Source organism: Schistocerca americana, chromosome 3, assembly GCF_021461395.2.
Source record: "Schistocerca americana isolate TAMUIC-IGC-003095 chromosome 3, iqSchAmer2.1, whole genome shotgun sequence".
Taxonomy (NCBI): Eukaryota; Metazoa; Arthropoda; class Insecta; order Orthoptera; family Acrididae; genus Schistocerca; species Schistocerca americana.
Genome location: NC_060121.1, coordinates 291,426,760 through 291,441,224, shown reverse-complemented (window position 1 = coordinate 291,441,224; position 14,465 = coordinate 291,426,760). Strand labels below are relative to the sequence as shown.

Genomic DNA, 14,465 nt, shown 5'->3' with positions numbered 1-14,465 from the left:
ATTTATGGTGGACTGGAATAGGTAGGGGAGGTTACATTTGGAATAAAGGGTAGATCTCAGGGATGAGTTCATGGTCTGGTAGGGAAGGTGACTGAATTTACGACAAGGAAGGACATGGAGTGTTCGGAGAAGAAGGGAAGGTGGAATGTGTTGACAGACTAGGACAGCCTACAGAGTTTTCGGAGTTGGGATTAAGTTTATGGGAGGTGTGTGGGTGAAGATAGTCAGATACTGGAAATGAGTTGAGGTGCACGACGTTCCTGGGTTGGGAGGGAGCCGTTAAATGTGGGCTGCGTGGGGAGCCTTCTCACCCGATATAAGTGGGCACCTCATGAAACTCTAGAGTTACATTGAGATGTAGAACTATCCCGAGTGGTGTAGGGTGCTGGCCGAGCCAGACGTGAGACTCACCTCCACTTGGTCCTGCGGTTCTGGAACCAGGTCTTGACCTGCGCGTCCGTCATCTTGAGCGTCTTGGCGAGCGCGGCGCGCTCGGCGGACGCCAGGTACTTCTGCTTGTGGAAGCGCTTCTCCAGCTCGGCGATTTGCAGCCGCGTGAACGAAGTGCGCGGCTTCTTGCGCTTGGGCGGCGTCCGGTTCTGGTACGGGTGGCCGATCCGCCTCGTGATCGGGAACGTCGCTGCAACACACACGGGTGCGAGCTATCAGCGTTTGTTTCCTACTCTACTGCGGCTTGCATCACACATGTACGGAGGGGTATCAACACGTTTCGAGACTAGCTCAGTAAAACGCGAAGGGGGATGCTGCAGTGAGTCCTGCGAGGTGTTCTGAATGGCACGCGTGCTTCGAGAAGGGACGATCATCATTGGATGGCAACGAGAGATCAGGACGACCTTCCACGAGCAAAATACCCGGGAACGTCGAAACATTGTGCAGGAGGATCGTAGGACAACAGTCAACAACAATGCTGCCATTGTCCGTTTATCGTACGGAACAGTGCAGTCAACACTCACGCGTGATTCCAACACGCGGCGTGTTCGTACCTAGGCTGCTGACCGAGAAGCAGAAGGAGCACAGCGTCGATGTCTACCAAGAACACGGTTCAGCGTGCCGTTGATGTCCCGTCCTTCATGTCATGTCGAAAAGAAGCCTCCAGAAACAAAGTTCCAAACAACAGCACTTAGTCCAAGGACACTACGCGATAAAACTATTACTGATGTTATATGCAAAGGTGATAGAACTGTGTAGAAAGGTGTTACTATGAAGCTGCTTTCTGCATTTAAACATAAGCTTTACATAAGACGATAATTGCTACATAATACAAGACATACGTTTCTGTCGACGTCAGTCATCTCCACGACCGCAAAAGGCTAAGCAGGTCTGCAGCGAGGCCAAGTGCATGTTCATCGTCTTGTTCGACATTCGTGGCACAATGCATCACGAATTCGTCCACAGGGATGTGACTGTCAACAGCAGCCACTACTGCCAAGTTTTAAAGCGTCTGAGTGAGGACATTCGGCGAAAGCGACCGGAACTACGATGCGCGAATAGTCCCGAAATGTTTTGATATCCCCTCGCATACGTTTATCCTACTTTGCCAACAGTGAATTTTTTTCTTTGTTTCAATAGGAGAGTCGTAATTTCCGAAGTTCAAACCTCAAATAGAATAGATTAAAAAGTAAACTCGTTCAGTGGCATTTGCTGTGACACCTAGAAAGATAACTCACTTCACTGTCAGCCCTTAAAAGAGCGCGCTTGACATTCTGGAGTGCTGAAGATGATGCAGAAGTTAGGGGCTGACGTAAGTCATTGCACTGAAGTGGTGGTGTATGCACCATTCGTTTATACAACTATGTAATCAGGGTTGTAAAATAGGTCGACGTCGAGACGCGACAGAAAGAAGCTATCATGTTTCGACATCTCCATTACCATACCGTACATGAAGTTGCCGATTTGTTGGTGTACCAAAGTCGAACATATATATAAAGAACGGTGTAACACTTGGAGCAATATAAGACAGCGTAAGAACAGTGATGGTGAAAGGATGTTAACCGACAGGGACCGAAGATGTGTATCACGTCTTGTCGAGGACAGTCGGTTTAAAATCCCACAGGTATTGCTGCTGTCACTGAAAGCAACTCCATCTCAACCAGTTTCATAAATGTTCCTCGTATATCTCTGGCAGAAAGTTCTTGCAAACAAGTTACAGACTATTATATTCGGAATTCTGCTTATGGTTTAGCTCACAGGTTCTAGGGCCCTTAGAAGGTTAAGCTAACCTTTCCAAGGAACTTGCAACACATAAATCATTTCGGATAACGACAGAGGAACGTGACATGATCATATCGCGCTGTTTACTGTAGCGTGGTCGATTTTACACTCCTGGAAATTGAAATAAGAACACCGTGAATTCATTGTCCCAGGAAGGGGAAACTTTATTGACACATTCCTGGGGTCAGATACATCACATGATCACACTGACAGAACCACAGGCACATAGACACAGGCAACAGAGCATGCACAATGTCGGCACTAGTACAGTGTATATCCACCTTTCGCAGCAATGCAGGCTGCTATTCTCCCATGGAGACGATCGTAGAGATGCTGGATGTAGTCCTGTGGAACGGCTTGCCATGCCATTTCCACCTGGCGCCTCAGTTGGACCAGCGTTCGTGCTGGACGTGCAGACCGCGTGAGACGACGCTTCATCCAGTCCCAAACATACTCAATGGGGGACAGATCCGGAGATCTTGCTGGCCAGGGTAGTTGACTTACACCTTCTAGAGCACGTTGGGTGGCACGGGATACATGCGGACGTGCATTGTCCTGTTGGAACAGCAAGTTCCCTTGCCGGTCTAGGAATGGTAGAACGATGGGTTCGATGACGGTTTGGATGTACCGTGCACTATTCAGTGTCCCCTCGACGATCACCAGTGGGGAACGGCCAGTGTAGGAGATCGCTCCCCACACCATGATGCCGGGTGTTGGCCCTGTGTGCCTCGGTCGTATGCAGTCCTGATTGTGGCGCTCACCTGCACGGCGCCAAACACGCATACGACCATCATTGGCACCAAGGCAGAAGCGACTCTCATCGCTGAAGACGACACGTCTCCATTCGTCCCTCCATTCACGCCTGTCGCGACACCACTGGAGGCGGGCTGCACGATGTTGGGGCGTGAGCGGAAGACGGCCTAACGGTGTGTGGGACCGTAGCCCAGCTTCATGGAGACGGTTGCGAATGGTCCTCACCGATACCCCAGGAGCAACAGTGTCCCTAATTTGCTGGGAAGTGGCGGTGCGGTCCCCTACGGCACTGCGTAGGATCCTACGGTCTTGGCGTGCATCCGTGCGTCGCTGCGGTCCGGTCCCAGGTCGACGGGCACGTGCACCTTCCGCCGACCACTGGCGACAACATCGATGTACTATGGAGACCTCACGCCCCACGTGTTGAGCAATTCGGCGGTACGTCCACCCGGTCTCCCGCATGCCCACTATACGCCCTCGCTCAAAGTCCGTCAACTGCACATACGGTTCACGTCCACGCTGTCGCGGCATGCTACCAGTGTTAAAGACTGCGATGGAGCTCCGTATGCCACGGCAAACTGGCTGACACTGACGGCGGCGGTGCACAAATGCTGCGCAGCTAGCGCCATTCGACGGCCAACACCGCGGTTCCTGGTGTGTCCGCTGTGCCGTACGTGTGATCATTGCTTGTACAGCCCTCTCGCAGTGTCCGGAGCAAGTATGGTGGGTCTGACACACCGGTGTCAATGTGTTCTTTTTTCCATTTCCAGGAGTGTATTAGATTCGCTAGCTTAACTGGAAACTAAGTTGTGCTAACACATTTGAAATCGCATTAAAATATTATTCGCTGTATTCATTCTAACTCATGTGCTGCATTTGGTCTACATTTGTAGCCAGTAAACAAACTAAAAGAAGATAACACATAAATAAATAAATTAATTTCGAACTGCCCTAAAGAAATCAATACGCAATATAGCCGAACGTGTGAATTCGGCCTTCAGTCACAACGACAGCTTCATTGTAAATTATGCACGATGACATTTCCTATTCTGTGGTTGTATGCTCATGTGCTAAGATTTTTACAGTATTTACATTTGTTCTTTAAACTGCGGCGTATGTAGAACATGTGTAAAATGAAAATAAATAGTTGATTATTATTAACTGTCGAGGGCATACTTTTCATACTTGTCTTAGAATGTTGAGTTGTTTCATTTCCAGAACAATATTTTTAAAATTTTAAAAGTTCTACTTTCAATGTAATGCTAAATATATGTTTCGCGAAACTCCTCTGTTAGCTTACGTCCCTTCTATTAATTTAAATGTTTCGTAGTAACTTAATTTTTAATAGTCCACTGGTCTCGAGCCTATTTAACCCAGTCACATACCCCTTAAGGAAACAAATATAGACGTTCATGTACAGACAAACAAATGATTGCAGTTTCAGAAAATTGGATGATTTGAATTCAAGAGAAAGAACTTCACGAATTGAGCACATACGTAAGCAATTCTGTTATTCGGTTTGGCACTGATTGTTAGAGTGTTTAGAATGTCCCCCTGAGGAATAGCATGCCAAAATGTGCACAATTGGCGTATTAGATCGTCAAAATCCCGAGGTGATTGGAAGACCCTGCCCATTATTCTAAAAAACAGGCGACCTTGATGGCAGAGGTAGATTTTGGAAGTACGAAGACAAGCAGTAGAAACTTTCTCCGACTGAGGGCGTACATTATCTTTTCAAAGAGTCCTACTTGTCGGGCGATAGTCAGGTTGGCACCCCACCGCTGTCTGGGGCATCTCCAGACACATCTTCACTTGTCGTTGGGGCCCAGTTCAAAGCGGGACACGACTATGAAGACAGTTCTACTCAAGTCAACGAGATTCTAGGCTGAATGTGCCCGATACCACCGCAAATTGGTTTGTTGGTGTACAGAGGTCAATGGTAGTCGGCGCATAGGGCGCCGTGAGCTCGTGGTCACTGAAGCACCAGTTGTACGTCGGATCGATTATGATGATGATTCCGGGACGCTGAGTGCATCTCCGACAATTACTCGGTCCTTATGTTCTGATGTCTCACTAGGTCGACTGCTTCCATCATGACCCTGTCTTCGGCACTGGCTCAGAAATTCCTGCCAACATCCTCGGACAGATTGTTTTTTAGTGTATATACGGTTTGTGCGATCAGGCTTGTGTCGTTGCGCGCATTTTGACAGTCGCCAAATGCATTAAACGATGACAATTTTTTCAAGTATAAGAAGATAGTTTCAGGCAGTTCGTTGCATATTTATTTATTTATTGCTGAAGTTTTACGATCTGTTACGCGCGTTGTAGAACAGATTGTAAATTTTACATGTAACATCTCGTAAGGCTCATATTGAGTCGTTGTTCGTTTAACAACCGTCAGGTGGCTTGCGGAGTATGGATGTAGATGTAGATGTAGATGTAGATGTATCTTAAGACTGTATTTTTGTTTGTAGCATGTTATGAAAATTCTGAAACTATAGTAAATGAAATGTAAGACAGGTACTGAATTAACAACTGTTTGATTTTCAGAAAACAAAAGAAAGAAGACGGGTAAAGTAGAAGTTATAGAGAGTCCCGCTAGGAACACATTCTGGTACAGAGGCCTCGGAGGAACGGACGACCCCTTTTCCTGTTTCACTCGCGAATGGTCCGTGGCAAGAACGGTTTTTGGTAAGTCTCGAATCCAATTTTAACTTCGTTGTCTTTTCAAGAGATACACCTTGGAGGAAGCATCACATTCGTTGACTCTACCAGGAACGTACGCTCCCGGAATTTCAACCGTAAACTATCCCGTTATACATAACGCCTCTTGTGGCGTCTGCCACTGAAGCTGTATGAGCATCTCCATAACACTTTCGTGCTTACTGAATGAACCTGAGATGAAAGGTGATGCTCTTCTTTGGATCTGTTGTATTTCTATCAATCGTCTCTGGTACTGATCCCAGACTAACGAGTAATACTCAAGTATTGATCGAACGAGGGTTTTGTAAGCTACGTCCTTCGTGAGTAGACTACACTTCGAGAGGACAGATAAAATCACAGACACAATCCGCAAAAGACGTGTGCGATTCTGTTGTCATCTCCAATGACTGGAACTACTTGACAAAGAAGATCTTCCACTTTTATGATCCATACCCAAAACCACAACGCCATGCCAAAGAAGACCTCCACCTCCTCCAAATCAAACCCAAAGACGTCTGTGACAAGGGTTTCTTCCACCACAATAACATAACTATGGACGGTATAGGAGCCTGCTAAAATAGAGGGGTGGGGGGAGGAGAGAGGGCTACATCTCCCCCTCCTGGAACCTGGGTACAGGCTGTTATTCACCGCTGAAGTCTCTCGAATTTCTAACAATAACTGTCTGCGGCGCTATTAACTGCAGATTAATATTACTTGGCACGACGTTAAATACAGTGACTTAATTTTTAGGTTTTCACGCTGTTCATTAGAAATTAAGGCAATTCCTTGTACGGCGGCGTTTTCGGCGCTATTCTGTAATCTAAATGGATACGAAGGTTTACAGGGCTGTGTTGAATTACTGTCACTGATCTTTTTCGTGTCTCTTCCGCGTAAAACTCTTCTTGAGCTGCAGAAAAGATCCGATCCAATGCCCTGGAGCGTGGAGTCCAGAAAAAAAACCACTGCAGCAGTATGCATGTCCGTCATCTGCCGCCAACTTCGTCAAAAACTCCCCAATCCCCTGTTGCACAATGGAATTTTAATAGCAGTTTATCGTTTATCTGGGCAAAAAGAGGACCCTTCATGGCTTACAAAAAAGGCATTCAGTTTTACATTGCAGATCTGTTGCAGTAGATTCTGAATGACTCATAAGGCTTTGCGTAATCCGTGAGTCAGAACGCTTCAGTTGAAGCAGGAGATCCCATTTTGTCCTATAGAAGAGAATCAAAAAGTGTCAGTTTTGCAGTTCAAAAAAATATCCTCTCCAGGACATGGAACCTTCTCAACTCTATGAGGTGTAACAGAGCTCTAAATGTAGTCACAGAGCTACGAATTGTGCTGTCCAGTTGGCCTGACTGCATAGTAGTGTGACAACTTGGAGAGATGAGGATTGCCTTCGTTCAGTGTTAGGTTGTTAAAAGTCGATTTTACTGGCCAAACTGAGGGTGATTTTCGAAGATTTCTCTCGTTGATCCAGTCGGTTACAGGCCCTAATCTACACTTTACATCACCTAACCAAAAACTGTAGTTTTCAGAACAGAAATTGATCAATTATTTGTGTGCCACTCAGAATAAAAAAGAAGCTTGAAAATGATAAAATGAAGCCATTAGCGGATTAGATGAGTTTTGTTAGAGAAGAAAGTATTGAAGATGACGTCAAAGCTAATGAGCTTTTTTTTTCCAAAGTTTATAACTTGTTCCTCTGCTTTGTGGAGCATTAATGTTGGTTATTTTACAGACATTCAACAGAACTTTCTCAATCGTTCTGATTTTTTTCTCTTTCAGATTTTTAGTTTTCATTTCATAACATATTATAAGGCTAGCAGTAATTTTTTTGTTAACAGTCTCAAGCTATATTTCATAACTCACTGGATGTGCTGGATTAAATCTATGAGGATGAAATTTTGTACCATTGAATCCTAAAGGTGGAATCCATATTCATATTAATAACATAAAAATGTAAAAAGTAACTTCCTGTGTCCAATAAACAGTTTTAATCTGCGACGAAGTTTAATATTAGTGCACACTTCGCTGTAGAGCAAAAATTCTTTGATGGTAAAACATGCAGTTGACACATACAATTCAGTGTTCTTACCGCTAAGATATCAAAGTAATATTTCTTTAAAAAATTAGATAACTATCAGTCGTCAGAGGTATAATAAGTATTGCAACTTTTGCCACGGGGCACAACATGTTTCGTAAATCACCGTATGACCTACGCGAGAAAATGGTTATTTCAGAATTTTGCCCCCGCTTGGAAAAATTTCTGTAGAGCGCATGATGAATGGGCTACAACAGGACCAGCAGCCAAAAAGAAGACGCGGTACCTCTCGGACTGATGAGCGTAGGTAGGCCACCCATAGAGAATGAAGCAGATCTGGGCTACAAACAAATTAAAGTTCACTGCCGAATCTAATGAGACTTAATACGTGTTCTACATGGATCCAACGATATAAAGAATGAGGGGTCTCGTGACCAGCCCCCCTCCCCCCCCCCCCCCCCCCTCCCCGTGATCCGCGAATGTTCACTTCGAGAGAAGTCCGAGCACCTACATCTACATAGATACTCCGCAAGCCACCGTACGGTGCGTGGCGGAGGGTGCCCTCTACCACTACTTGTCATTTCCTTTCCTGTTTCACTCGCAAGTAGAGCGAGGGATAAATGAATGTCTATACGCTTTCATACGAGTGTTAATTTCTCGTATCTTATCTTCGTGGTCCTTACGCGCAAAGCATGTTGGAAGCAGTACAATCGGTCTACAGTCAGCTTCAAATGCCGTTGGTCTAAATTTTGTCAACAGTGTTTCTCGAAAAGAACGTCGTCTTCCCTCGAGGGATTCAGCATCTGCGGAAGACTTACGTATTGGCTCTGAGCACTATAGGACTTAAATTCTTTGGTCATCAGTCCCCTAGAACTTAGAACTATTTAAACCTGACTAACCTAAGGACACCACACACATCCATGCCCGAGGCAGGATTCGAACCTGCGACCGTAGCGGTCCCGCGGTTCCAAACTGTAGAGCCTAGAACCGCACGGCCACCGCGGCCGGCAGACTTACGTATTGTTCGAACCTACCCGCCTATGAACTGCTGCGATGTCTTCCTTTAATCTGATCTGGTGCGGATAGCAAACAATCGAGTAGCACTTGCGTCCTGTATGCGGTCTCCTTTACATATGAAACACACTTTCCTAAAATTCTCCCAATAAACCGAAGTCGATTCGCTTTTCCTAGCAGAATCCTCACATGGACGTTCCATTTCATGTCGCTTTGTAACACTTCTCCCAGATACTTAAACGACGTGACTGTGCCAGTCACGACACTACTAATGCTGTATCAGAACATTACGGTTTTGTTTTTCCCACACATCCGCATTAGCTTACATTTTTCTACATTTAGAGCTAGCTGACATTCATCACACCAACTAGAAGTTTTGTCTAAGTCCCGGCGGAGGTTCGAGTCCTTCCTCGGGCATGGGTGTGTGTGTTTGTCCTTAGGATAATTTAGGTTAAGTAGTGTGTAAGCTTAGGGACTGATGAACTTAGGAGTTAAGTCCCATAAGATTTCACACACATTTGAACATTTTTTTGTCCAAGTCATCTTGTATCCTTGTAGTCACTCAAATTCGGCACTTTACCCGACATCACAGCAGCATCAACAAACTACTGCAGCTTGCTCGCCACACTGTCCGCCAAATCATTTATGTACATACAGAATAATATCTGCCCTATCACACTTCCGTGGGCTACTCCTGACGATAGGCTTGTATATGATGAATACTCGCCGGCGAGGAAACATACTGGGTTCTATAATTTAAGAAGTCTCCGAGCCATCTGCATATCCGTGAACCTATTCCATATGCTCGTACTCTCGTTAACAACCTGCAGTGGGGCACAGTGTCAAATGCTTTCCGGAAATCTAGAAATATGGAATCTGTCTGTTAACCTTCATCCATGGTTCGCATTGCATCACGTGAGAAAAGAGCAAGCTGAGTTTCATATGAGCGATGCTTTTTACAACCAGGCTGATTCGTGAACCTAAGCTTCCCGGTTTCAAGATTCTGCAGCAAACCGATGTGAAGGATATTGGTCTGTAATCTTGCGGGTCCTTTCGTTTGCCCTTCTCATACACAGGAGTCCCCTGTGATTTTCCCCATTCGCATGGAACTTTGTGTTGAGTGAGACATTCGCGATAAATGTAAGCTAGGTAAGGGGCCAATGCCTTAGTAAAGTACTCTTCGTAAAGCCGAATTGGGGTTCCATCCGGACCTGGTGACTTATTCGTTTTCAACTCTCATAGTTGTTTCTCTGCGCTAGGGTTGCTTATTACTATGTCGTCCATACGGGAGTCAGTTCGACAGTCAACCGACTGTATGTTTATACGATTTTCCTGCGTGAACAATTTCTTGGAGGCAAAATTTAAAACTTTGGCCTTCGTTTTGCTGTCTTCAGCTGCCACACCATACTGGTCAACAAGTGACTGGTGGAAGCCTTAGACCCAGCGGTTTTACGAAGGACCAAAATTTTCTCTCGTCGCTCCCAGATCAAAAATGGTTCAAATTGCTCTAGGCACTATGGGTCTTAACATCTGAGGTCATCATTCCATTAGACTTAGAACTACTTAAGCCTAACTAATCTAAGGACAGTACACACATCCATGCCCGAGGAAGGATTCGAACCTACGACCGTAGCAGCAGCGCGTTTCCAGACTGAAGCGCCTAGAACCGCTCGACCACAGCGGCAGGCGCTCCCAGGTCTTTTGTTAAAGAATGACAGTGGTAGTTGTATGCTTCACGCGTAGATCTTTTCACAGACGCACGAGCCTCTAATAACTGTCGTCATTTGCGATGTCTTTTTTGAATCGAAAGTGCAACAGGTTCTGCTTCGTCAGTATCTTCCGAATTTCGTTATTAGACAATGGCGGATCTCTTCCGTCCTTAATCCACTTCCAGCCGGCTGGTGTGGCCGAGCGGTTCTAGGCGCTTCCGTCTGGAACCACGCGACCGCTACGGTCGCAGGTTCGAATCCAGCCTCGGGCATGGATGGATATCCTTAGGTTAGTTAGGCTTAAGTAGTTCTAAGTTCTAGGGTACTGATGTCCTCCGATGTTAAGTTCCATAGTGCTCAGAACCATTTGAACCATTTTTAATCCACTTCCTAGTCACATAATTTTCCAGGCTACGATTTATATTCTATTTAAATTTTGCCCATAATTCCATGACCATCTTACTGGAGCTAAGTGTTGTCAATTCACTGTCTAAGTGAGATGCTAGCAATTGCCGTACTCTTTTGTGGGTAGAAACAACATGGTTGATGTGACTATTCCGAAAGCATTTTGCAATTGCATGCCTCGACGTCAGTCGCTTGAAAGGTAGAGAAGAGCACAGAGGGAATAGCCACGTTAGTGATTGTGCATGGCATTGTTAGAGAAAGGAACACATCTGTTATGTAGAATGGAGCAAGGAGTGAGTACAGTAAACACAAAAAGAAACGGCGCCATAGAGATGTTCAATTTCTTCTTCCCGCTGTGGCAACGAGACACATCACTTGTCCAGTGGTTACGAAAGTAATGCTCTCAGCTGAAGACCGAAGGCGCGCTCACCGCCTTATAGATGGTCTGGAGGCAGTAATACGACAGCCTCGCCCGCCGCTCGATCCGTAATGGCTAGAAGCGGCGGCGGAATGCGTTATTGGTTATCGCGTGGCCGCAAAGAGCCGTCGGTAATGACAGGCGCGGCTTTGTTGTGCAGGACTCTGCGCACCGGCATTGTCCGAGAGGCGCCCCCTTCTGCAGCGACGACGGCCGCATATTACACAAGCCCTCCCACCCGCGCCACAAAAAAGGCAACCCAATTTAATTCCGGTGCCCTATTGGTCGCGCCGAGCCGCGCCTCTATCATTTGCCCCAGACACGGACTCGCTACATTGTACTCTGTCGGCCATGTCTCTCTCTCTTCCTCTCACTCTCTGTCTACCGCTGTCTCCGTCGCATCTTCCTTCTCTCTCCCCTGATTGCTATCGAGAAGGCTCGCTTACGCAAACGCACCACCATCGGCTAGAGTGCCTGGAGGGATTTTTTTTTCTTTTTCAAAGCAACGGAACGAGCGACGGCAATAGAAGCAGAAGAGAAGGCAAGGGGAGAGGGCAAGCGAGGGAAAGACCTCATTAATATAATTTTATTTCCCCCTCCCTACTGTTGTTCGCGTCCTACCGCGCCTCTCCCATCCTTCTGGCATGGCTAGTGCACCTTGACATTACGATGTTGTGGCGGTCGGAGGGGACTCCGAGTGCGCCTCTGGTGGGAGGGGGTTCCGGAAAGGGGAGGAAGAGGGGCAGGTGGCACGAAAATAGAAGGTTTAGGCCGGGAGTAGATTAACCCATCATTAGAAGCCGGCGCCCATCCCGGGGAAAATGATGTGCCGTGCGGGGTGCGCTGGTAATGGTTATTGCCAAGGCCATTTTAATTACCGGCGCTCGTGACGCCGGCAACTCCGAGCTTTCGGGAAGGCCCGTCCCCGCTTTCCTCCTCCCGCATTTTAATATTCGGTCGCGCCGTCTTTACAGAAGCGCAATAACGCCGTTTCCACGTCTAGAAGAGAGCCTGCTATCTCGCAGATCGCGTTATTAATTCCGGAGCTCGGGAGGAGAGGAGGAAATGGAAGGCATCTTTTTCCCCAACCTTGACTTTCATCTTCCCGGCCGTTGTCTGAGACAATTGTGCTTCAGAGCGGACGGCCGTTCGCGTGTGGTCGCTCGGTGATGAGGGTATCAGAGAGACGGCGGCGCAGTAAGAATTTTAACGCTCCCTACCCTCTTCAAATCCCCCTGCGTATTCATCAAGAACGACAGGATCTGCGCAGACGGTAATTCATTACTTCGGTTACACCCAGTAAAAACCTAAACGCAACTCGGTACTAATTGGAAAAGAAAAACCCCGAAGCAGCGCAGACCCTTTGATTCTTGTTGAAATCCAATGTATTAATTTTCGTTCTTTGTCGTCGTATGACGCAAGCACTTCATAGCACCAACTAAAACGCCGATAAACAACCGATGTTACACGGAAATCGAAATTCGCAACTGGACTAAATATTTCTTTGTAGGGATGACTCAATATGTTATCTTGGATAGAGGGTCGTCAACAGTTGTAGCAGTAAAACCTATACTGCAACCAGGCGTCTTTTTTATTTTTATTCTTCAATTTTATTTAGTAACGCTGCCAAATGTGAATAATTATCGCCAGATTCAGAGCTTACATGTTTCGTTTACATATTTTGCCACAGCTACACGACCCCGACAATTCTGCAACCACGCAATAAATGTATAGATCATCTGATGATGACTCGCTAGCTGATCCGAAACCGATAATCTCTATGTATAAACGGCAATGTCCCGACTCACTGACTGACTCATTATAGCCAGCCAAAACCACTAAGGATGTTGTTGTTGTGGGTTTCCGTCCGAAGACTGGTTTGATGCAGCTCTCCATGGTGCTCAATCCTGCGCAAGCGTCTTCATCTCCGAATAGCTACTGCAACCCAAGTCCGTCTGAATATGCTTAACGTATTCACCTCTTGGTCTCTCTTTACGAGTTCCCTCCACACTTCCCTCCAATACTAAGATGGTGATTACTCGATGTCTCAGAATGTGCGCTATCAACCGATCCCTTCTTCTAGTCAGGTTGTGACACAATTTTTTTTCTCTTTAACTCTGTTCAGTACCTCCTCATTAGTTATGTGATCTACGCATCTTTCAGCATTCTTCTGTAGCACCACATTTCAAAAATTGCTTTTCTCTTCTTATATACACTATTTATCGTCCATGCTTCACATTCATACCTAGCTATACTCCATACAAATACTTTCAGAAAAGACATTCTAACTCTTAAATCTATATTCGATATTAACAAATTTCTCTGTTTCAGAAACGCTTTTCTTCCCGTTGCCCGTCTACATTTTATATCATCTCTACTTTGGCCACCATCCGTTATTTTACTGCACAAATAGTAAAACTCATCTACTGATGTAACTGTCCCGTTTCCCAATATAATTCCCTGAGCATCAGCTGATTTAATTCGACTACATGTTTTGTTTTTAATGACGTTCGTCTTACATCCACCTTTCAAGACACTATCCATTCCGTTCAACTGCTCTTCCAAATCTTTTGCTGTCGCTGACAGAATTATAACGTCATTGGCAAAGTTCAAGGTTTTTATTTCTTTTCCCTGGACTTTAATTCCTACTCCAAGTTTTTCTTTGGTTTCTTTAGTGTTTGCTCAATGTACAGATTAAATAACATCGGGGGTAGGCTGCAACCCTGTCTCAATCCCTTCTCAGTCATTGCTTCCTATTCATGCACCTCTATAATTGCAACTGCCGCCTAGTTTCTGTACAAGTTGTGAATAGTTTTTCACTATCTGTATTTAACTCTTTCTGCCCTCAGAATTTCAAAGGGAGTGTTCCAGTGAACATTGCCAAGAGTTTTCTCTATGTCTGAAAATGCTATAAACGTAGGTTCGCCTTCCTGCAACCTTTGTTCTAAGACAAGTCGCAGGGTCAGTATTGCCTCGCGTGGTCCTACGTTTTCCCGGAATCCAAACTGATCTTCCCCGAGGTCGGCTCCTACCGGTTTTTCCATTCTTCTGTAAAGAATTTGCTTCATTGTTTTGCAACCATGACTTATTAAACTGATGGTTCGGTAATATTCATACCTGTCAGCACCAGCTTTCTTTGGGATTGGAATAATTATATTCTTTTTTAAGTCTGAGAATATTTCACCTGTCT

The 14,465-nt window shown here is 45.7% G+C and overlaps 1 protein-coding gene across 1 annotated transcript in view; it reads right to left on the bottom strand.

Annotated features, from left to right (window-relative positions):
• Positions 1-14,465, bottom strand: part of LOC124606026 (homeobox protein B-H1-like) — a 410,903-nt gene that overhangs the window by 106,458 nt on the left and 289,980 nt on the right. Inside the window, exon 3 of the mRNA XM_047137990.1 lies at positions 412-640. Within this exon, the coding sequence (XP_046993946.1) occupies positions 412-640 (229 nt within the window). The remainder of the gene's footprint in view (positions 1-411; positions 641-14,465) is intronic.